The sequence below is a fragment of the Ixodes scapularis genome, unplaced genomic scaffold (assembly GCF_016920785.2).
Source record: "Ixodes scapularis isolate PalLabHiFi unplaced genomic scaffold, ASM1692078v2 PGA_scaffold1__304_contigs__length_218370807, whole genome shotgun sequence".
NCBI lineage: Eukaryota > Metazoa > Arthropoda > Arachnida > Ixodida > Ixodidae > Ixodes > Ixodes scapularis.
This window is the reverse complement of record NW_024609846.1, coordinates 58,847,910-58,870,409: the sequence shown is the minus strand read 5'-3', so window position 1 is coordinate 58,870,409 and position 22,500 is coordinate 58,847,910. Positions and strand designations below refer to the sequence as shown.

Here is a 22,500-nt window from a genome sequence, read left to right as displayed (position 1 = left end):
TCAGAGGAACAAGAGAACGCTAGATGTCCTGGCACAACCTTCAACACGTTGTGCTTATGTTCTGTAACGCGTTCATTCAGGCATCGCCCCATCTTCCCAACGTTCCTCCTATCGCACGACAGCGGAATGGAGTGAGAAACCCCCTATACACAAGTCACAACTCAGGCAAGGTGTATCTTTGTTGACCTCTGTTCTTTGTTAACATTGCAGTTGACCTCCCTACACTGCTCACACAGCTTTTCCGGAGCTGAAAAAAAAACCATCAGCACCAGCCCTAGGACCAATTTTCTTTAAATTATGTCAAATCTTAAGGTAGGATGGTAAAACTGACTACTTTGTTGTCAACCCTATCACATTGCGCAGTAGTTGTCGGGCGTTCTTTCTTAAGCAAGCTCTCAGCAACTGTCGTCAAAAAGTAAGGATACCCCTTCGCCCCGAACCTTCAAGCTTGTCTGTCAAAGCTTTATTTAACTCTGTGAGGGCAGGCTTGGACAGGATCATACCTTGGATCATACAACCAACACGCATGAGATGATACGTCAACACCAGAGACTCCAGATTCTCTTGAAAAGAAGGAAATTCACAAGATACTTCGACCTCAAAACCTTCTTTCTCAATATCTAGTAGCACTCAGAAATCATCTACGAACCTAAAAGTGTTTGTCTGCCTCGAACTTCCTAACTTTCTTGACAAGACTATATCGTAAAACGCAAAATAGACGTCGTTAAGTACAGGGGCGATGCATGATCCCATTCAGAGGACATTTCTTTGAGTAAAGACGCCCTTATTCCAAGTTGCGAATGTCGCCTTTAGATAAATGGATACAAGTTTTAAGTTGAGCCCACACTGAGTCCAGATTTATTCTGAAAGGCGACAGAACCATGACTGTCAATTCTGTCTACAGCAGACAGCAACAGCTCATTAGGGGATACCGGGTAGTACAAGAAGTTTAGTACAAGTCATAATCTAAAAAAAGTTGGCCGTAGGGCTGATGCTGATGTGTTTTTTTTTTTTTTTTCAGCTCCTGAAAAGCTGTCTGCGCAGTGTAGGAAGGTCAACTCTAATGTTAAGGAAAACCAGAGATGCACAAAGAAGCACCATTCCCGATTTGTGACTTGTGTAGTGGTTGATGCGTACTCCATTCCATTGTCGTGCGGTCGGAGGTACCGCGGGCAAAAGGGGCGATGCCTTAATGATCGTTTAATACCCTAGTAACACGGGCGCTTTCAACTGCCGTTGAGTCAACGACAGTTGACTCAATCGCGATCGGCCGGAGTTACACGACGGCGCCAACAGTCATCGAGCCGCTAATGACGGTTGAGTTCAACTGAGCTCCCCTACCTCAGTTCAACTGAACGGACTTCCCCAACTGAGGTAAAATGGCGCCTGTCCGTGGAACCGCTGCCGCCGACCATCGTTTCCGAGGCACTTACTGTTTCGGAATGCAGGGGGAGGCGTCTAAAAAGAATCGTAGCAGCAAAATATCCGGGAAGGAATAGATTTAGGCGTCCGAGCTGCCACTCAAACGATCCCGGCTAGCCGACAAGCCACCAAACGAGCGAAGATGGCGGCGGGACCAGCTGTGTGAATGGACAGATAGTAATCTGTCCATTCGTAGCAGGTAGCAGCTAGCCCCACCTAGCCTAAAATATTCGCAACTTAGCCCTGAGTCTGCTTTGGTACTGATGTAAACGCCGCTAAAAAGCAACAAGGTATTGAACATAATGTACGGTATACTTATAGTAAATAAAATATGTTTCTCCGAGTAGATTACTTTAACAAATAAACTGATCACGACGCACAATAACTAGTTTCGTTTTAGCTTCAACTGGGTTCTAGAGAGCCGTGTAGCACCATCTCAGTTCAGTTCAGTTCAATCACAGTTGGGGCCGATAACTGTGATTGAACTCAACGACAGTTCAAAGCGCCCGTGTAACTAGGGTATAAGAGAACATAAGTACAACGTGTTTAAGATTGTCAGGACACCTGGGCTTGAACTTCCGTGACATCCAGTACACTCTTACCGTTTACAATAATGAAGTGGCTAGAAAGAACAATAATAGACTAGCTCGAGAAATGATAGAAGCACGAGAGATTGGGTGATGATGGTCAAACTGTGTTAGCGCACCATCCCTGTCAGAAAAATAGTGTTGCTTGTTAGATACATTGAAGCAACGCGTTACTGTGCTTAAGGAGCACGTGAAGTCTTTCTTTTTTTAGAAGGGGGGGGGGGGTTGTTTCTGTTGCGTTGCAGTATTTATAATCAATATTAACATAAAGAAACCAGTTGCAGGTCAGCACTGTTGTTCGTCAACCTGCTTGTTCTTGTCCGTGTCTTTACGCTGTTTTTAATTTTTATGCATAAAATATCAACTAGCCCAAACATCAACGTCAGTTTTCCAAATGGTTAACAGAATTATACGGCGTCGAATCTTGTTCGGTACCTGAATGTGCGAAGGCACAGAGGCGTGTCGCTTCAGCGTGCCAAGGCGTCTCCTGTGATCACGCCGCCTGTCCACGAGACTTGCGTTCGACGAGTTGCCTTTTTCCTGGAGTGCTGCACTTTTGTAAAAACTTCCATGAGTTCTCGAAGGCTCCCACAATCGTTCCCACAAGGTTTTGAAAAACTTCTTCGGCGAATTACGGCAGACGAGTAAAGAACGTGTCTCTCAGCACGCAGCCGCCCAGCCTCTGCAATGGTTCACCCGGCTGACTTTACGCAGACCCAAGACGGCCGATTTGGAACTTCCGGAGGCCGGACCTGCGCTGCAGCGACCAAGCGGAGATCCGCGATCCCGCGAAATGTCATATATAAAACCGTTACGACGGTCATCCTGATTACGGCCACCATTTTGATAGGAATTGGTGCACCTTCCATCAGCGGCGAGATGTTTTGGTGGCGCCCGCCTATGGTTTCCTCTCGTGACATAATTACGTTGCAAAAAACAAGTATGATGGTGTTTGAAAATTAGCATGGTGGAAGATTCAAATCATTGCGCTCTGAAACCAACACTGGTGACACCGTCAAAATTGAAGTTCTTACATTACTTTTATTTCTGTCAATGAGAAAACCTTTGCTGCCGTCATAGTGGAAGGCCGACCACAGCGACGCTTTTGATCGCGCACTTCGCCATAGAGAGTGTTCACTGGTAGCCAATGCTGTGTGCGCGACCGCTGAGCGCGTGCTGGCGGCGAGCTTTCAGGGTGCTTTTGGAACGTCCACTCCGCACCCTTAAGTCTTAGCAGGCTAGGGATGTGAGCTCGTTCTGAGCATGTGCTCTAACATCGCTCTCAAAAATGGCGTCCAGTGAATACACCCCATAGGCCATGAAAGATGCGAATACTCGCCTTCGGCACGCCACAATAAAACACATAACAGAAGGCACCATCCTCCGCCACTTCTGTGCACAAACAAAATTATACGGTTTCTTGAGATAGACAGCAATCAATTTGTAGACGAAAAATTGTGAGATTGGCATAAAAACCTTTGTTCCGACCGCCAATATATAAGCTTCCCCACAAAATAGCGACCGTCGAAAAATCATGAAGCACCTGCAGCTTGGTCGGATCTTTCTCCTGCTGGACAGGACAGACATCACAGGGGGGCAGTGTTAAAGAACCGGTTACAGTAATACCTCGTAAGATATGGACACCTCCATTCCCCCAAAAAGGATTCCTTAATTCGTTCATTATAGCGAGTCAAAAATGCATGTATTTACCCTGTTCGTCGCCGGAAACGTTTAAATTAAGGTAGTATTTATTTGAACGGGGTGCGTATTAATGGGACATGGTTCTGCTGCCAGCAAACACTTTTCGTCGGATGATTCAACAGACCATTTTATTTCTTCGTGGCGCCAGAAGGGGGTAAACGGCATCGACATGCTTAAAAATCTTTCTTGAAGGTCGACCAAAAGTCACAGCTGCGCTTGCCGGCGTTCATGCGACTGGTCACTGGACAAAAGAAGGCCTTCGCAAAGTACGCCGAATTTCGGAGAGAGTTGTTGATTCTGTTAAAACGAAGTGTATAATGTTATGTGCGCCGAACGACGCCGGTTGTTCAAAACAGTTAGTAGCAATGTTACTGCCGGTTCTGCTGACAAAATAGCTTTAACACATTATTATCTTACTGGGAATTTAAGATAAATAAAATTTAAAGCAACATTTTATCTAATAAATGACAAGAAACGGTTTTGTTCTGAAATTTATTATTTTGCTATGGGAAAAATAGCGTACATATAGCCGATATGCATGTACTCTTCCTGTTTCAAATAGTATGGGGGTAAAATATAGCCATACTCTAAAATATAGAAAACCTTGTCTCACCTGTACTTCATCGGGCTAAATGTGCCGTTCTGAATAAGCTCCTCTGCAGCTTCTCTAGAGGTTTTCTCGCAAAATGACTGTAAAAAAATGGCAAACTAAATGTATAACTTTCAAATTGTAAGCAGTGACCGGGTGCAGGCGAGCTGGTAATTAATCGACATCTTGTAAATCCTGAGCTGAGGAACGATAAAAAAACGGACAAACACAACAAAATCTCAAACGCGGTTGAAATTTATTGATATGAGCACACCAATTAATAGACTTTAGACTAATGGAAAAGAGAAAGATTTTGTGTTCGTCCGTTTTTTATCGTTCCCCATCTTAGGGTCTACAAGATGTTGATAACTTTCAGTCTATAAACGCTCGCGAAATTCACGTAGATAATAAACGCTAATTTGCATAACTAACGCCAATGAAACAGATAAAAATGGGGGAGTAAATAACGGGAATTCTCGCAGTACTCATAGGCGAACCTCCTTGTCTAGCAACGTCATTAAACAATGCTTGAATTCAATATTATTAAACCAAACGCTTGGTTGTCTCTCCTAATTTTGAAATGCCTTCCCTGCTGTGTCTTTTTAGAAATCAATGCTCATTATATTGCTATAATATTTACCTCAGCCAGTGAGTAGAAGAACAGCTGGTCCGACGACACATGGTGTAATCCAGATAACCGATAGTCCGGAAATGGGTAGGCCTTTTCGTAAATCATTTTTCTGTAAAACTGCCAAAAACAAACATGACAAGAGTATGTTGGTATTATGACTGAATGAGTTCGCGTTCACAGCAGAGAAATGACTACTATACTGATACAGGCGAAGTAATTGTTATGTTGCATGAGCGTTTATGAATGTTTTTGTTTCATATTACCGGTGATTGGCAATAAAGCCTCCTCTTGATCTCAGCCAATGACATGTAAATCTTGGGTTGATAGCGTTAACAACGAACTAATGTGCAATCTATTCCCCAACCCTCTCTTCATCTGAAGCGCAACATAGAGCTTGACTGCGAATCATGACGCTCTTGAATAAATAAATGAGACATGAACTTGGGGTAAGCTGTTTATACGGTTCACTTAATTTTTTTTTTACCAAATACAAGTTCCTTGAAGTTGGCGTGATTTCTTCTGCGTAACACAAAAGGCGCTTAATTTATAAAATCAACAATGTGCTTAAAGACGGTTTTTATATTTGAAGTTTCTAGACATTCCAACCTTTCTGACAATTAGTGCGACGTCTCGCACAAACCGCGCAGCACTCCTATAGGGCATTCTGTTCACGCATTACGTAAGCGCAATACAAAATATACACCACACCTGTCAGTTGACAAATACTGGACTAGTTAAAGAATTTGTACCGAAATACCGGAGGATTTTGTAGGCACAAAGTAACTTAAGTGCATGGATAGTACAAGATGAAAACCAAGTTATCGGATGAAAGCTTGCATGAGCTGAACCGTAAGAATTTTGCATATAGCCAGCCGGCAACAGCCAGGCGGCGCCAGTAGAGTAAGAACCCACGGTTATACCTAGGGTATATACTTTCCGGTGTCTATTTATGACAAAAATCGGCTGACGTTTATCGGAGTTTATTTATTTCACCAATACCGGTGCTTTTCGGTGAATTCTCTCGTCCAGACACTAAAATGTTATTGTCGGGTGGCGGGGGGGGGGGGGGGGGGGGGGGGGGGGGGGGGGGGGGATTTGGAATGTAAACTACTACTGGGGACAAAAAACAGTCCAAATTTTATTTGCATATTTTACACAATCTCCTTCACACTCGATTACTGTAGTATATGCAAGAACATATGCAAGCGCTCATTCCTACGCTCATGTCTGTCAATGACGCTCGCTCCTTCCCGTTGACGACGCACAATTTCGAGAATGCCCGCTCAACATTTGCGCTAGACAAAACGTTCAACGATGCTTGGGACAGTACTGGCCAGCTGTGACTAACCTCTCGGGCCGCTGATAGTGATCTTCAAGCTCGGTGGCCCAGGAGCTGACCGCTGACCTTGGAGAACAGCGGTACAAATCTACTGTCCTCCAAGAGTTCAAGACCATGTAGGTCACAAAAGAAAGCCAGGCAAACTGCATGATTCCTGGTAAGATAATGTGTTTGACGGAAGTTTGCCTATGATTTTTTCAGTGAAAAAAAAAACACATTTAAGAAAAAAAAATATTTAGAAACCGTTTTTTAACAATTTGTTTTTGTCACTGGTGAACGTTTATTGACGTTTCTCGGTTAAAATTGGAAAGTATACAGGACTTTTTTGGTGAAAAAACCAGCGCTTGCTCGAATATATGAAAGAACCGTTCGACGAAAACCCCGAGACTGGGACAAAAAGGGACGGACAAACACAAAGACTTTGTGTTTGTCTCCTCCGTATAGAGGAGGCTATGGTTTGTCCGTCCCTTTTTGTCCCAGTCTCGGGGTTTTGTCGAAATATTTAACCAACACCAGCTCGTTTGCGCCCTTACCTTTTGTTCATGAAAGAACCGCCGTTTTTTTGGTTTTTTCGGTTTTAACCAATTTTGTATTTTCGACACCGGCGGATGTTTATCGGTGTTTTTCGGTTAAAACCGGAAAGTATACAGCCTAGTTATACCCTTTCTCGCTATAACTTGACAAAGGGTGAACAATAAGCCCCACATTGCGTGCCGACGGCTTCCGATATGCACTACGTATACGAGCCCAACGCACACAGACTGGAGCCTGACGCAGCGAAAAGCCTGATACATCTTCGCAGTAAAAGCTCACTCCGGTGATACATACTCACGTTCCGATTGGCCCGCCAGGGCCGTAGCTTCCGCTGTACTGGCACGTTATGCGATCACGGCTTCCTAGTCTACCCAGTATTTCTTGCTGCAGACACTAGGCTAAGTGGCGCCACCAGAGTAATGGCTCAAGTTTGAACCATGCAGCCGCCAGTACCAAGGACACCCAATGTTTCTTGTTTCAGTCGCTAGATAGCACCAACCCAAACAGCATTGCAGGTTGCCTATATTGGATGCCCTCTTTATTTTCAGAACTCATTTATATTCTTGATGTACGAATCCGTGATTGTCTTGTCATTTATGTTGGGTATATTGCCGCCTGCAAATAGCTGAGTCAGCAGCGTGCTCGACTCCCACGCCGCTGGCTGGGCTTTAATCCCTGCCAGCGCTTGTCCTTTTTATCTCTCTTTTTGTTTATATGACCGGAATGTTCCAAATGACTCGAGAATCGTCTTTGTTCGAGCTCGGCACCTTCTAGATACCCACGCGCTTACAAAAGGAGCTTCGCATGGCTACTTGAGTCAGTCGTCCTTCCGTCGCCTTCAAAGTAGGTCTTTGTTACTTTATAATAATCTGCACAAGTTCGCCGCCTTAAGCGTTCATTTTAAGTTTTATTAATCAAGTATGTTTTTTTATTCGTGAAATAATGAATAATGTTGATTTAAATAGACACATAGCTACATTTTATATTTCCGAACACCTTCGGTGACTGTCTATAGAAAGGCTCTGTTCCTTGATACCCAACATTTTAAAAAGACAGATGATTCTATTCGTTATTTATTATCTTTTTTTGTTTTATATCGACTGCACAAATCTACCAGATAAAGGGTATTTTCCATGGCGTTAATCTCATATGCTTTTAAGACGTACTTCAGGTGCTGAAGTCTACAAAAAGTACGAGCACATGCTTACCCTCAGCAACGGTGTGATGACTGCAACGTCAATCATATCCTCGTTCACGGTGGCGTTCGCGTTCAGCTGGTATGAAAAAAATCAAAAACAAGTTGATAAAGTGTTACGCTTATAAGTATCCAAAACAAATATTATGGTAAATTGCAACTTAATTTACTCCAAACGCAACATTCTTTTAGCAACGCGGAGGTAAGACGGTCGGGGTTTCATAGATGGAGTACGTGCCCGCATATTTCTATCTGCTGTATTTATTAATGCAAACGAATTAACTGTCCCATGGGGCGAACCGACGTCATCAGCTTTGAAACCACACCAAATGATGGTCAGACGACACCTAAAATCCCCTTTCCCAGTGGAGCGCAATGAAGCTGATTTCTGATGGATTATGCTCCCATTGGCTGGCGCGCGTCATCAAGGAACGAGGCTCCCATTGACTCTCGTGCAACGCAGTTCCAAAAAATGCTACCAGAGAAGCCTTCTCTATGGCGGCGCAGCACACGCAGCCACCCGGCCGCCGGTAAGAGCGGTGCGGCGGTGCGGCGGTGCAGGCCTAGCGGCAGAGCCCGCTTGGGCAAGCTCCGGGGAGTTTGTACGGCTGAGCTCAGCGCGGCGCCGCCACTTCACGAGAGCGCGCTCGGCCGTCGTCCGGGGAAACGTGGCCGTCCACGCTACTACGCCGCACACAAGCTAAGGGAGCAGAAGAACGACACTCATGGTTTCGCATTCAAAACTTATAAGTGCGTTGGTGTCCTCGGACTTTTTTTGTTTCTATAATATACTATAATGACAAATCACACACTTCATAACATTAAACGATGACCTTACCGTTAGCCTGGTTTCAGCCACACGTTTTCCAGAGTACTGTTTGTAAACGCAGTCCTTGTTCGTCGAAAGTCTCTGTCGGGTATAGTACCCCATCCAGTCTGTCCTCATGTGGTTGGAGTCGATGTATCCACCTAGAACAAATTTTAAAATGAGAAGGGACTTTGATCTACCCATGCGAGAAATATACTCCCGTAAAAAAATGGGGATAAATCTCAAAACGAAGGTCTAAAACACGTAGCCTTAGGCCAAAACATCTCGTAGTGTCTCATAGCGTCATTTGAAAGCATACCTAAGTATAAACTAACTTTTAAACAAGCGCGCACTGGAAGGTGGAAGACATGTACTTCTATTACTCTTCCATACCAAGGCTGGTTCAAATGTCCTCAAACACAAACCATGCATTTTCCGTGGCATGTATTTTCTCGCGTCCTCAGTGTTTCGATTATATGTGCTGCATAGATATTGGTACGTTTCGATTTACAACTGATCTGCCGCATTTTTTAGATACCCGTTCCAACATTCTCGCTTTTAAGCTGCAGCGACACAGTCATATTTTACTTCATTTTTTGCTAATTAGATCTAAAAAAACAAGAGGAGAATATAAGATTATTACCTCTTTCGTCAATGGCTTTCAGCAAATTACGCCCAATTCGATATCCACTTTTTACGAGATCCAGCACCCTGCGGGTAGCAAATTTTAAGATAACACGTTCGACATTTTAGGTGTAGTTTTTGCAGCATTTCCAATAATGAAAATAATATTTTGAAAGAAACTAAATAAACTAATAACAGAATGTGTGAAACAAACAAGAAATGCGCAGAAAAGCAAAGTGGACATAAGTTGACGAAGAATAGGGCAGGGTAACTTACAAGTTCTTGTCTCTAGCGTACATGGGTCCGTGGAAGGAACCATGAGAAATGTCTGCAAAATCATGAGTTATTATTAGACTATGTTTTGAAGCTATACGGCACGTATTTTACGCAAGTATTATGCATAATTCAAGTTCCATTCAAAGTGGTTTTATTTTGTAACGGTTCAGGCACAAGTCTTATAGTTCGTCACCAATTGAGACGTATAGTGTATTAAAGAAATATTGGAAATAATTACTTGAATAAACGGCTTTACTCACACAAAGAGTTTAAATCGTAGTGATAGGTGCTGTAAATGTCGAAGATGGAGCCAGTGTATCTAAAAGAGGAAACCGGGTATATTTTGTTTTTGTTTCGATGGCACGCAGTTGGAACAATGTAACTAAAATTTAAAACAAAAACTGCCAGCAATGATAAGATCATGTTACGAAATATTTTGAAATGTTCTGGTACAAGCTTACTTATAAAAAAAAATTATACCTAGCGCTACTGATAAACTTTCCAAAAACTAGACTGCCTTTATATTGTCGAGGTTTTATTTCGACCTCAAGTATCCTAGGCGAAGGATTCAAGCCCCGTGGTTATGTCTTTGACTTAAAATCTTTGAGGCGTCACCTGTGGCCTGAGTTTCGTTTCAACGTAAACTTATTTCTCTTTGCTAATATAATCTATAAAGTAAAATTTAACATTTTATTTTCATCAAATACCGTATATTCTGGGCTATAGTCAACGGACTACACATGTTTAAAAGTTAAAATTTTAGGCTGTGCGGACCCTCTACGCATGCGGACTACACAGGAATTTTGTTTTTCAGGATCGTCCATTATGGCGAGGCGTGGTGGATTTCGTGAATGTAAGATTATGTTATTGATGATTTATGCGTAATACAAGCTTCTTTGTGAGCTAAGAAAGCAGGCATTTTTCAAGTTGCGCTGTGTATGAGAAGATTTTCGTGTCGACTAAAGCACCTGGTGCGGACTATGAATGTCCTGCGGAATATGCACCCTAGCAGCACACTTCCCCGGCTCATACATGGGCCAGTTTGGCGCAAGCTTGTGCCAAGCTTGAGCCAAGTTGGTTCTAGCTCGCACCAGTCTAACCCAATCCTGCGCGGGTTAAGTGTGCTGCTTGGGTACCGGATTCAAAGTATCTAATCAAACACTTTTTTTCGGCCTAAATTGGCCCCTGTGGACTATACAACGGGTACGGAAGAAAGCCCGGAAAATACGGTACTTGTTTCTTCTTTTGGGGGGGGGGGGGGGGGGGGGGGGGAAGGGGGAGGGGGAATGATAACACAGATGGCACGACGCATCAAATTATGATCACTATATGGATCCTTTCAGCTTAATTCCAGACGCCGCTAACGCTACGAGCTAATCAAACAGCGCCAAAAAAGTCACTGGGCTTATTTTATTTATGATTGGTTCAGCGACAATAGATTACGTTAGGAACATGCCGAACGCCGTGATGGTGCGCTTTCGATGCTGTCTGATTGGTTCTATCAGCACGTAGAGTCCTGCTTCTGTACTTCAAAGGATTCATCAACGAAATTTGAAATATACCCTTAGTTTTCAGAAATAGGCTGAATATGATCCACAATATTCAATAATGACAAACGCACGTTTGTGTTTTGAGTCTTATGGCTGCATTTTTAATTATAAATGGCCAACTCTCGCGAGCGCTCGGAGAGCAGCCAGCGGAGAGCACGTGGCATCCGGCACAAGCGTGACGCAGCCTGTCTCGGAACGAGCAAAGCTGCAGCGAGGCTGACGTCAACAAGACGATGGCAAGCAGGGCATCTCGCCGTCGCCATGTCTCTTCTCGTGCGGGTAAGTGCATGCAATGACAAGCTTTCCAAAGCTACGTTCGCGCGCACGCTACACACGCTTGCACGCACGAAGCACCAGCGAGGCTATAGCTCTAGGCGAGACAGGCATCGCCACTACCTGTCAATGTTCCTAGACGGACGTTAGAAACGACGCTTTAGCGACGTCCACCAGGCGTCATTTTCTAATCGTTTAATTCGTTTTAAAATGTATTTTCGTATTTTTGCTAAGATGAGATACGGGTGTCCGATGTCATACTGCTCCCTTGAACACGTACAGACCAATAAATAAGCACCGACATTTCGTTGTAGTATCCCATTAAAGGGGCGATGCAACGATTTTTGTATTTTGCGCAAATACCGCTTAGAACGGATCCCTGACGTTAATGACCTGTGAAATGCGGAGGGCAAGTTCGTCTGCTTCTTGCGCAGGGGGTATCGGTGACGTCAGAACGCCGAGCCCTGATTGGCTGATCGCGACCCCCTATCTGAGCGTAGTCTGCTCCTTTGCAACGTCGTCTGCTCGCCCCGTCGTCTGCGTCTGTCTTACCTTTCCTGCGACTTTCGGAAGTGCAGAGGCCAGATTCACGAAACGATCTTACGCCAGAAATGTGCGTAAGACATAACTTAAGAACAAATTCGTATTGACGAAACAAAATTTTCGTAAGTTTTTCGCAGGTTACAACGAAATCCTACGGACAGCTCCAAAGCTGTCTTACGCACTTCTTACGATCAAATCAGCATGGCCGACAGCGTCGCGGTCGCGACGACCCACGGACGTTTATTTTTCTACGTGCGCTTCTCACGCGTCCCGACTTCAAGCAGCAAGAAAAAAGTAAAAGGTACTTGAAACAGACTACGACGAACAAGAACGCTGGATCCACAAACACCCGGGAAAAGCTCCAACGGCCACGATTCCACCAAACGCGACCAAGCGAGCACGGCAGTTAGGCCTAGCAGGCACTCCGCGAGTCGGCGACCGTCTGCCCCCGACCGGCTGGTGTGCTGAATGGAATATGCCCGCGCGACCCTTGTGAAACCTTCCCGTATTATACTTTGATCGCTGACCTCAGTTTTAGATTAAAGGGTCAATTTCTTCCTCTTGTTATCTCCTTGTTTCCCGAGGCAACGGTCACTCTCGCCGGTGAAAAAGCGGTGAATCTCCGACAGACGCAGGAAAGGTAAAGCAGCCATCGCTTTTACTAGCAGACGTAAAGCAGACGACGTTAACTGCGCCAACCCGCCGGCGCCGCTAAAGAATGAGGGGTCTCGCCGCACACGAAAGGAGGGAAAAAGTATTTGGGAGGAAACTTGCGGACACTAACAGGCTCACTCTCGGTTCTTAGCAAACAAACCTCGGCGCCACGGGACACCTCGCCAGTGAGTTCTTTGACTTCCCTCCTTGATGTGCGTCTGCTAGTTGTTAGACAAAAACAACGTACCGCTTGAGTTATTTCGTCTGCCCTCTCTGAAAGGCGAAGCCGAGCTCGCTCGTAAAGACCTGCACTTCCGAAATTCGCAGGAAAGGTAAGACATACGCAGACGATGTTGCGAGCAGACGACGTTGCAAAGAAGCAGACGACGCTGAGATAGGGGGTCGCGATCAGCCAATCAGGGCTCGGCGTTCTGACGTCACCGCTACTTCCTTTCTCATGCGCAGAAGACGAAAATGAGCCCACGTGCGAGGCGTATTTCCGTTCGTTTTTCACCAAACGCAGTCGAAGTCGCAGAAAAAAATAAAGAAAAAAGAGCAGAGTTCACCCCCTCAACTCGCAGCCAGAACAAGCGGTCACGTGATCTGTAGCCGATTATATGCCGCCAATGTTGATCATAGCCATGCGCTGGGGTTGGCAAGGCACAGGACACGCGCTGAGTTCCAGACATTGTTATGGTTCGGCTTTTGTCGTCATTGCGGCGATTGGACACAGGACACTACTCGAATGTTTCTCGAGCTATCGATCCTCACGAGCCCAAATCGAGTGTCACGCTATGCTCGGGTCCAATCTATGAGCCGCATTAAATATCGTCACTGGGTGGTACCGCTACCGCCCAACTACGTCATCAGGTTTAGCGAAGGAAAGATTGAATGAAAACGCTCAGTTTTGTCCCCGAAATTACAGCGCAACAAAGGAGTTTCTTGTTCAGTGGCGTTGCGTGCGAGTATCCTTGAATCCCACTAGTGCCAGTAAGCTGGTGTAAAGTGAAAAACATTCCAATTGAATATCGTTGCACCGCCCCTTTAAGGTGAAACAAAGCATATAGGGTTCTTGAATATCGTTCCGATATCTCCCATACCCCCTATAATGATACCTGATAACGATACGATGCATGCTCAATGGCGGCGGCGGAGTATCTTGTATCGATCGGAATTAAAAGCTAGTTCTCACACAAACACAAGTAGCACGACTATACTTACGAGCCTGATTAGATCGGGGGCCCTAACACGGTGGGAACAAACAGGACCAAGGTACCGGAACATCGCCGCCTGCTGCAATTGTTCAGCGGTGCGGAGTTGGCCAATCGCAGCAGGCGTCGATGTCCCGGTTCTCCAATCCCGCTCGGTCCCTCCGTGTAGATTAAGGCCCCAGATGGCACTAACACACGCAGAGAAACACCAAACGCGCCGTGACCTAGCGCTTCCTGAGAAGCTTGAATTCCCCTCTCTGCTCGTAACGTTAGTACCGCTCGGACATACGAATAAAGGGAGTATAGAGTTGATTCGTCACCCTTCCCGACCTTACTAACTTATCAGCTGAGGCTTAAGACACTCACGCAATGTCCAACTCGTGACCGTTTTTAGGAATCATGAAATATTTGTTCCAGTAGTGCTTGGTCATCTCATATATCCCTGGAACCGGAGTGTTGATGTTTATCTTCGTTTCCTGGAAGGAACATCACAGACGGCCATCATTTACAGCCAAGAGCATTATTATCCGACCTGATTTTTCCCGGCAATATTACCTGACCACCATAGAGGTTGAGAAGAGGGTCGGTCATGGTTGCGTTGATGAAGAATAGCTGAACTCTTACATCTTTTAACTGCAATGAACAAACAAATGAACAGGGAATGGCCCAACTTCTTTAAACATCACTGTTGCAATCAACGCTCTATTCTGACAGCAATTAAAAAAAAACACAACTAAAAAACGAACTAATCTAGGCACAGTAAGACTTTCTATACCCTACGATAGAGCAGCACCACTCTCAGTCTTTTGTGGGTTATAAAAAGTGTTTTCTTGAAGCCGGCATTGTGCGGCCAAGCCCCTATAATGAATACAAGCTAGATCAATTGAAGTTCAGGTTTGTTGTCGTTCTGCTTTTAAGGAGGACATATGTTACTCAATGTTTTGCCATCACAGGTTTGTTCAAGTCACTACACTCCCAGAAAAAGGGGTAAATTCTTACACCCTTGTCCCTTATAAGACACCTAAAAACTTTATTTCGACGTGCAGCGTAGTGACGTCGAATGAACGGTACCAATTTTCAGGGGCGACTTTTCATAGCCAAGTGGTACAACTTATACAAATAGCTATTGTGTGTGTTACTGAGTACAAAAACAATTATCGGAGTTTTTTTGGCTCTATTGCAAAACCTCAGTTTTGTTGTTGTCGTTATTGTTTTTTTCTTGTAGCCTTTGATACGTACTTTAGCTGTTTAATAAGTTCTATTTTACACCGTTATCATGCCCTTCGAAAGCGTTGGAGTCGTCACTGCGCCGAACATCGAACTGAAGTTTTAGGGTGCATTATATGGGATAAAAGTTTGTAAGAGTACACCCTTTCTGTAGTGTGTAAACGGTTAAGAAGAGTTAAAAAAAGTAAAAAAGTGGAGTTTCTTCGAAATATTGAAAAGCAATTTCGCGACATTTAGAAAAATAAGCTGCGTTTCTGCATCACAAACAGAACAACCATAATGGTGGCTGAGTATAGTGCTTTGTATGTTCGTAAAGTCTATTATTTTGACATATAGTGCGTCGTTTTTATATGAAGTAGTTCTTGTTAAATAGTTTGTGAATGTGTCTCTAAGCTGTGTTTATTTGACGTGTTTCGTAAATTGCTCCGCATAGAAATTTTTATTGTAATTTTTAATATTGTGAACCTTTCATAAGTGAAGTCGATAGAATTACTACTACGTGCATGCTTCGGTGTGAAGTTAACGGCTGTGTAAAGTACAATGGCAAAACTTTGGCGATCTCCACTCCTCGAGCTTCGAAATTTTATGTCTCCGAAAGAAACTTGGTTACGGCGTTGGCATTTAGCTGGACGCTGCTCCCAAGAACACGCTTTAACGTATATGTTTTGACATAAATACAAAAAGTATGACCATTATTGCACGATCTGATGTGGGACACAGCCGACTATATATTAGGAATGGTCGCTTTTTTTAACATTGTGAGAAGCGTTCCAAGCTAACAGTAAAATAATCATGCTCTAAAAAATAGGAAATACTGTCGCGACCGTTTATAACGAAGTCGGTTATACCAAAATAGCAGCTATATTGCCGCGCCCAGGGCTGAGAAAGCAACGCTCAGTCACGGACCTCCAGAAAGTTCTCGTTTATTCATGTACCGCATGTAACTTCTATCATTTATTCCTGCTTTTGTTTTCTAGAAAGTGCGTGTTCATTCTCGCCCGATCACGCGACGCTCCAGCCGCTTTCGCCGAATCTTCGAGATAGCGACGCACTCTAGATAAGAGGCCGCCCGCGACCTTGTCGAGTCAGTTTTCGCCTCAGCGTTCGACCTTGCTGCTTCGCCGCCTTCGACGCCCGCGACGCCCTGTTGTTATTTTTCTATTTCCTTTTATTTTTGGCACAAGTTCGCCACATTAAACGTTTATTTCTTTCTGTGTATTTATTGTTTCTTTTGGTCACCACCCGTGACATTTTGGTGGAGGTGCTGGGTACCGCATGCCCCTGCCGCGTACCCCTCCGAGGGCCCGCAGTCCAAGTCCGACGCCTAGCCCACGAAGAACCAACGAAAGCACTTCCGAGATCCGGTTCAGTCGTCGCACCCAAGGCCTACACCCGGAATTCGGACCTCTGCCGCCCAAGACTAAGCAGCCAACGAGACCAACGATGGACAGCCAGTCGTCGCAGAACCCGTCCACCGCCAGCGTCGTCGTCCTGCCCGTCGCACCCCGGACTCCGACGCCTTTTCATGGGGAGATCCACGAAGACATCGAAGACTGGCTGCGACACTACGAACGTGTAGCCCGCCACAACGGATGGACGACTGAGCAGTGCCTCCACAACCTTTACTTCTCGCTTGAAGGCACTGCGAGGCACTGGTTTGAAAACCACGAAGCCTCCTTCCCCACATGGGAGTCCTGCGTCGCCGAACTCAAACGAACATTCATTAACCACCATCGTCGCCAGCGAGCAGAGGACCTGCTTCAAACAAGGGTGCAGGGCCCCAATGAAAGCCTGACCAGCTTTGTAGAGGATGTTCTGCGTCTAAGTGCCCGAGCAGACCCGGAGGCCGCTGAGGAAAAGAAACTTCGAATCCTCATGCGAGGCGTCAAGGCAGAAATTTTTGGAGGCCTGGTTCGCAATCCCCCGACGACCGTCGATGCATTTGTGAGTGAAGCCACGAACATCGAGCGCGCACTGACGGCCCGAGCAAGCCACTACCACCGACTCGCCGGCGCGCCTACTTCTCCAACCGTCGCAGCTACACTTCCGGACCTGAGCACCACCGGTGTCGACAGCCTTCGGGATATCGTCCGGGATATCGTCCGGGAAGAGCTCCGGAAGATTCTACCTGCTGCAGATCGCCCAGCCTCACTCTCACTCGCCGACGTCGTCCGAGAGGAAGTTCACCGAGCTTTCCATCCCGAGGTTGCCGTCACCGCAGCAGCACAGCAGGAGCCAGCCGTAAGCTACGCCGAAATGCTCCGCCGAGCACCATCAGCACCGCGTCCGTACATGGCGCCTCCCCGACGTGTGCTTCCAGAGCCGCAGCATTCCCGACGCCAGGAAGATCGGGCACACGTTCGTCCAGAACAAGTTGCGCCAAGGAAGACCGACGTGTGGAGGACGGCTGATCGACGCCCGTTGTGCTACCACTGCGGGGAAGCCGACCATATCTACCGACGATGCCCCTACCGCCAGCTCGGCCTACGAGGGTTCGCGCCCAACGACCCTCGACCACGTCTTGGAGAGCGACCTCGGGACATCGAGGACTACCTCCGCCGCTCTTCAACTCCTGAGTCGTCTCCCCGCCGAGTATTCCGTTCGCCATCTCCCCGACGCTCGCCATCGCCCTTCCGCCGGTCTCGCCGAGACAGCCTGTCACCCATTGCGTCCCGTCGGGAAAACTAGGCGCGGCAATGCCGGGAGGTGGTGTTGCCGAAGACGAACGATGCCAAGATCCTCCAAGATCGTCGGAGCTCTCCCACTCTAACGCCGCAACGCCCCGAAACGACGTTTCTGTAACAGTGTCGAATAACCTCAACGTTATCATCGACGGCCACGACGCGACAGCACTCGTCGACACCGGAGCGGATTACTCCGTTTTGAGTGGGAGACTCTCTCGTCGCCTTCGGAAAGTTACGACGTCGTGGGATGGACCACAGATACGAACCGCCGGCGGACACCTCATCACGCCTGTCGGCAGGTGCACTGCTCGCGTTGAGATCCACGGTGAAACCTGCCCTGTCAAGTTCGTCGTTCTGCAAGACTGTTCGAGAGACGTCATTCTCGGAATGGACTTTTTGTGTGAATACGGCGCCATCATCGACCTTGGGGAGAACAAGCTGACGCTTCGGAAACCTGTTCCCTCGGCGGAAGATCCCAAAGCGACGTTAGCTGCAGTGCGAGTCCTTACCAGCCACGTAAACCTGCCGCCGCTGTCCAGTGTCTTTGTCCCCGTCGGGACCGACGAAGCCACCTGCGGGATAGCACTGTTGGAAGGAAGCGTCCAACTTCTCCTTGGACGAGGGATTGGTATTGCAAGAGGCGTAGCCGAGCTCCAGGACGGGCGTACCGTAGCCCTTGTCACCAACTTCCGGCAAGAGTCGCAGCACCTTACAAAGGGTACAGCTGTGGGCTACGTCGAGGAAATTCAGGACTCGGCCGCCATCGCCGTGATCTCAGAAGACGCCTCTCCGACGCACCACAAGGGAACCACGCCGTCAAAGCTCGACATCGACCCATCCCTCCCAGGCCCACAACGACGACAGCTGACTGACGTTCTCGCTGAGTTCAGTGAGTGCTTCGCCACATCGTCAAGGCTACGCCAAACAGCGGTTGCGAAGCATCGAATTGTTACTGACGATGACGTGCCCCCTATTCATCAGTCGCCGTACCGAGTTTCGGTGAAGGAGAGGGAAACCATCCAGAAACAAGTTCAAGAAATGCTTGACGACGATATTATTCAGCCTTCAAGCAGTCCGTGGGCCTCTCCAGTCGTGCTGGTGAAGAAGAAAGACGGAACCCATAGGTTCTGCGTGGACTACAGGCGGCTGAACGCTGTTACAAAGAAAGATGTCTATCCGCTTCCCCGCATAGATGACACCCTCGACCGTTTACGCCACACCCGGTACTTTTCGTCGATGGACTTGAAGAGTGGCTACTGGCAGATTGAGGTCGATGAACGGGACCGCGAGAAGACTGCCTTTGTCACGCCCGATGGACTTTACGAGTTCAAGGTGATGCCCTTCGGACTCTGTACGGCGCCGGCGACTTTCCAGCGGGTCATGGATACTGTACTAACGGGACTGAAGTGGCAGAGCTGCCTCGTTTACCTGGATGACGTCGTCGTTTTTTCGCACGACTTCGACGAGCACTTGAAACGGCTTAGGGCCGTGCTCCAAGCCATCAAGACCGCAGGGCTCACACTCAAGCCAACGAAGTGCCGCTTCGCCTACGCCGAACTTAAGTTCCTTGGTCATGTCGTTAGTAGCGAAGGAGTACGCCCTGACCCCGCGAAGACATCCGCCGTAGCCGAATTCCCTCGACCATCGGACAAGAAGGCCATCCGCAGATTCCTGGGGCTGTGCGCGTACTACAGGCGCTTCGTTCAAGATTTCGCAAAAATTTCGGCGCCCCTCACACATCTTACGAAAGACGCCGTGAAGTTTCACTGGGCAGAAGAACAAGAACGGGCGTTCGACGAACTGAAACAAAGACTTCAGACACCTCCGATCCTCGGACATTTCGACCAGCACGCCGAAACCGAAATTCACACGGACGCAAGTAACTCCGGCCTTGGTGCGGTATTGGTACAGCTACAGGAAGGCACGGAGCGAGTTATTGCCTACGCAAGTCGGACACTGTCAAAAGCGGAGAAAAATTACTCCACGACGGAAAAAGAATGTCTCGCGGTTGTATGGGCGATCACAAAGTTTCGTCCGTACATATACGGGAACCCGTTCCGGGTGGTCACAGACCACCACTCGCTCTGTTGGCTTGCAAACCTCAAAGACCCTTCAGGACGCCTGGCTCGATGGAGTCTTCGACTGCAAGAATTTGACATGACCGTAGTCTACAAGTCAGGACGGAAACATAGCGACGCCGACTGCTTGTCCAGAGCCCCCGTCGAAACGCCAGACTGTACCGACGTGGATGATGACGAGTGTTTCCTAGGTGCCGTGGACACCAACGACATGGCAGGACTTCAACGAGACGATCCGGAGCTCCGCGCCCTGATTGAGCATCTAGAAGGACGAGGAAGTACCGTTTCTCGTGTCTTTTCACGAGTCCTGCCGACCTTCGCTATTCGAAGAGGTGTACTTTATAAGAAATATTTTGGAACCAGTAATTCGTCGTGGCTTCTGGTAGTCCCCACCAGCCTTCGAGAAGAGATTCTTCAAGCCTGCCACGACGACCCAACTTCAGGACACCTCGGTTACAGCCGAACACTAGCCCGAATACGTGAAAAATACTACTGCCCCAAGCTGCCGAAAACCGTCCATCTCTACACGCGATCGTGCCATGAGTGCCAGCGACGCAAGAAACCGCCGTCAAAGCCAGCAGGTCGCCTTCAGCCGATTCCCCCTCCAACCAAACCGTTCCAGCAAATTGGAATGGATTTGCTGGGCCCTTTTCCACCGTCGACCCTCGGAAACCGCTGGATAATCGTCGCCACAGATTATCTTACGCGTTACGCCGAGGCGAAAGCCCTTCCTTCGGGGACTGCTGTCGAAGTCGCGAAGTTCTTCATCGAGTCCATCGTCCTCCGGCATGGCGCCCCCGAAGTCCTGATCACAGACCGAGGGTCATCGTTCATGGCGCAGTTAACCCAGGAGATCCTTCGTCTAAGCCAGACGGACCACCGTCGGACAACTGCATACCATCCGCAGACAAACGGTTTGACGGAGCGGCTCAACAAGACCATCGCCGACATGATCTCCATGTACGTCGACGTGGAGCACAAGACATGGGACGAGGTATTGCCATACGTCACATTTGCCTACAATACGGCCGTACAAGAGACCACAAGAGTGACGCCCTTCCAGCTGGTGTATGGCCGGAAGGTGACGACTATGCTAGACTCTATGTTGCCGCACGATCCAGTCGACGACGGAAGCGATGACGCCCAGGTGGTTGCTCAACGGGCAGAAGAGGTCCGCCAACTGGCAAGACTACGAATTCAAGACCAGCAACATGTCGACGCCGGCCGATACAATCTTCGCCGGCGTGACGCCCACTATCAACCCGGAGACCGGGTATGGGTGTGGACACCAATACGGCGCCGCGGTCTCAGCGAGAAGCTTCTCAAGCGCTACTTTGGACCCTACAAGGTGCTTCGCCGTCTCGGGGACTTAAACTACGAAGTCCTTCCCGACGGAACCCGCCCATCTGCAAGACGTCAGCCGCGACCCGAGGTAGTGCACGTCGTCCGGCTGAAGCCGTATTACGAACGATAGGACTCTCCACTCTCGTCGACGAGTGAACTGTGGACTGTGAACTCCGGCTAGCAATTCTGCTGTCCTTTTGTTTTTTTGTTTTCCGTTTTTGTGCTGCATCGGGACGATGCACTTTTAAAGGGGGGGATAATGCCGCGCCCAGGGCTGAGAAAGCAACGCTCAGTCACGGACCTCCAGAAAGTTCTCGTTTATTCATGTACCGCATGTAACTTCTATCATTTGTTCCTGCTTTTGTTTTCTAGAAAGTGCGTGTTCATTCTCGCCCGATCACGCGACGCTCCAGCCGCTTTCGCCGAATCTTCGAGATAGCGACGCACTCTAGATAAGAGGCCGCCCGCGACCTTGTCGAGTCAGTTTTCGCCTCAGCGTTCGACCTTGCTGCTTCGCCGCCTTCGACGCCCGCGACGCCCTGTTGTTATTTTTCTATTTCCTTTTATTTTTGGCACAAGTTCGCCACATTAAACGTTTATTTCTTTCTGTGTATTTATTGTTTCTTTTGGTCACCACCCGTGACAATATAACGAAGCGACCACGATTTCCTATTATCCTTTGCACTTTTTTAATGTGTTTGTGTCTGTGTTTAGCGAAGGAAATTGAGCAGCTCCCGCGGATATAGCGAAGAGACATTTTCTGATCATTTAAAAAAATAAACAAATTCTGAAAGTTTGCCGAGTCGAAGACCGCCGCACTTTTCTGCCACGACCAAGCAGCCGCACAGATCGAGCCGCAGACCTGCTGCCAAGGCCACTGGCGGCAGCCTCTGCATCGTCGTCTGCTCCCCGCTCCTTATCTGGGAACCGACTTTTCCGCATGGCACACGGAGTAGCCGCTGTGACGCGCCGATAGGAGCGTTCGGAGTACTGGCGACAACGTAACTATGACGTACCGACGGAGACGACGGAAAGAACTTAGGTTTGAGACAGTTTGATGAGGGACACCTCCTTGGCAGATGGGCTCAAGTGCGCCTGCATTTGGTTGCCTTGTGGCCAGAGAGGCCGCGGAAACCGGGCGCAGAGGCGGACACGTTTGTGGACGGTGAACGCTTTTGACTCCTTGCAGGCTGCAGCTCGTTTTGCAAACCCGGCCCAAAAACCACGTAA

The 22,500-nt window shown here is 47.6% G+C and overlaps 1 protein-coding gene across 1 annotated transcript in view; it reads right to left on the bottom strand.

Moving 5' to 3' along the window:
* Window positions 1–3,883: 3,883 nt before the first annotated feature.
* LOC8033372 (neprilysin-1) overlaps window positions 3,884–22,500 on the bottom strand; it is a 38,427-nt gene continuing 19,810 nt past the window's right edge. Inside the window, exons 12-21 of the mRNA XM_042290188.1 lie at window positions 14,493–14,570; window positions 14,304–14,413; window positions 9,967–10,025; window positions 9,707–9,758; window positions 9,450–9,517; window positions 8,837–8,967; window positions 8,012–8,077; window positions 4,940–5,047; window positions 4,324–4,400; window positions 3,884–4,007 (exon numbers count right to left, since the gene is read on the bottom strand). Coding sequence (XP_042146122.1) covers window positions 3,884–4,007; window positions 4,324–4,400; window positions 4,940–5,047; window positions 8,012–8,077; window positions 8,837–8,967; window positions 9,450–9,517; window positions 9,707–9,758; window positions 9,967–10,025; window positions 14,304–14,413; window positions 14,493–14,570 — 873 coding nt within the window. The remainder of the gene's footprint in view (window positions 4,008–4,323; window positions 4,401–4,939; window positions 5,048–8,011; window positions 8,078–8,836; window positions 8,968–9,449; window positions 9,518–9,706; window positions 9,759–9,966; window positions 10,026–14,303; window positions 14,414–14,492; window positions 14,571–22,500) is intronic.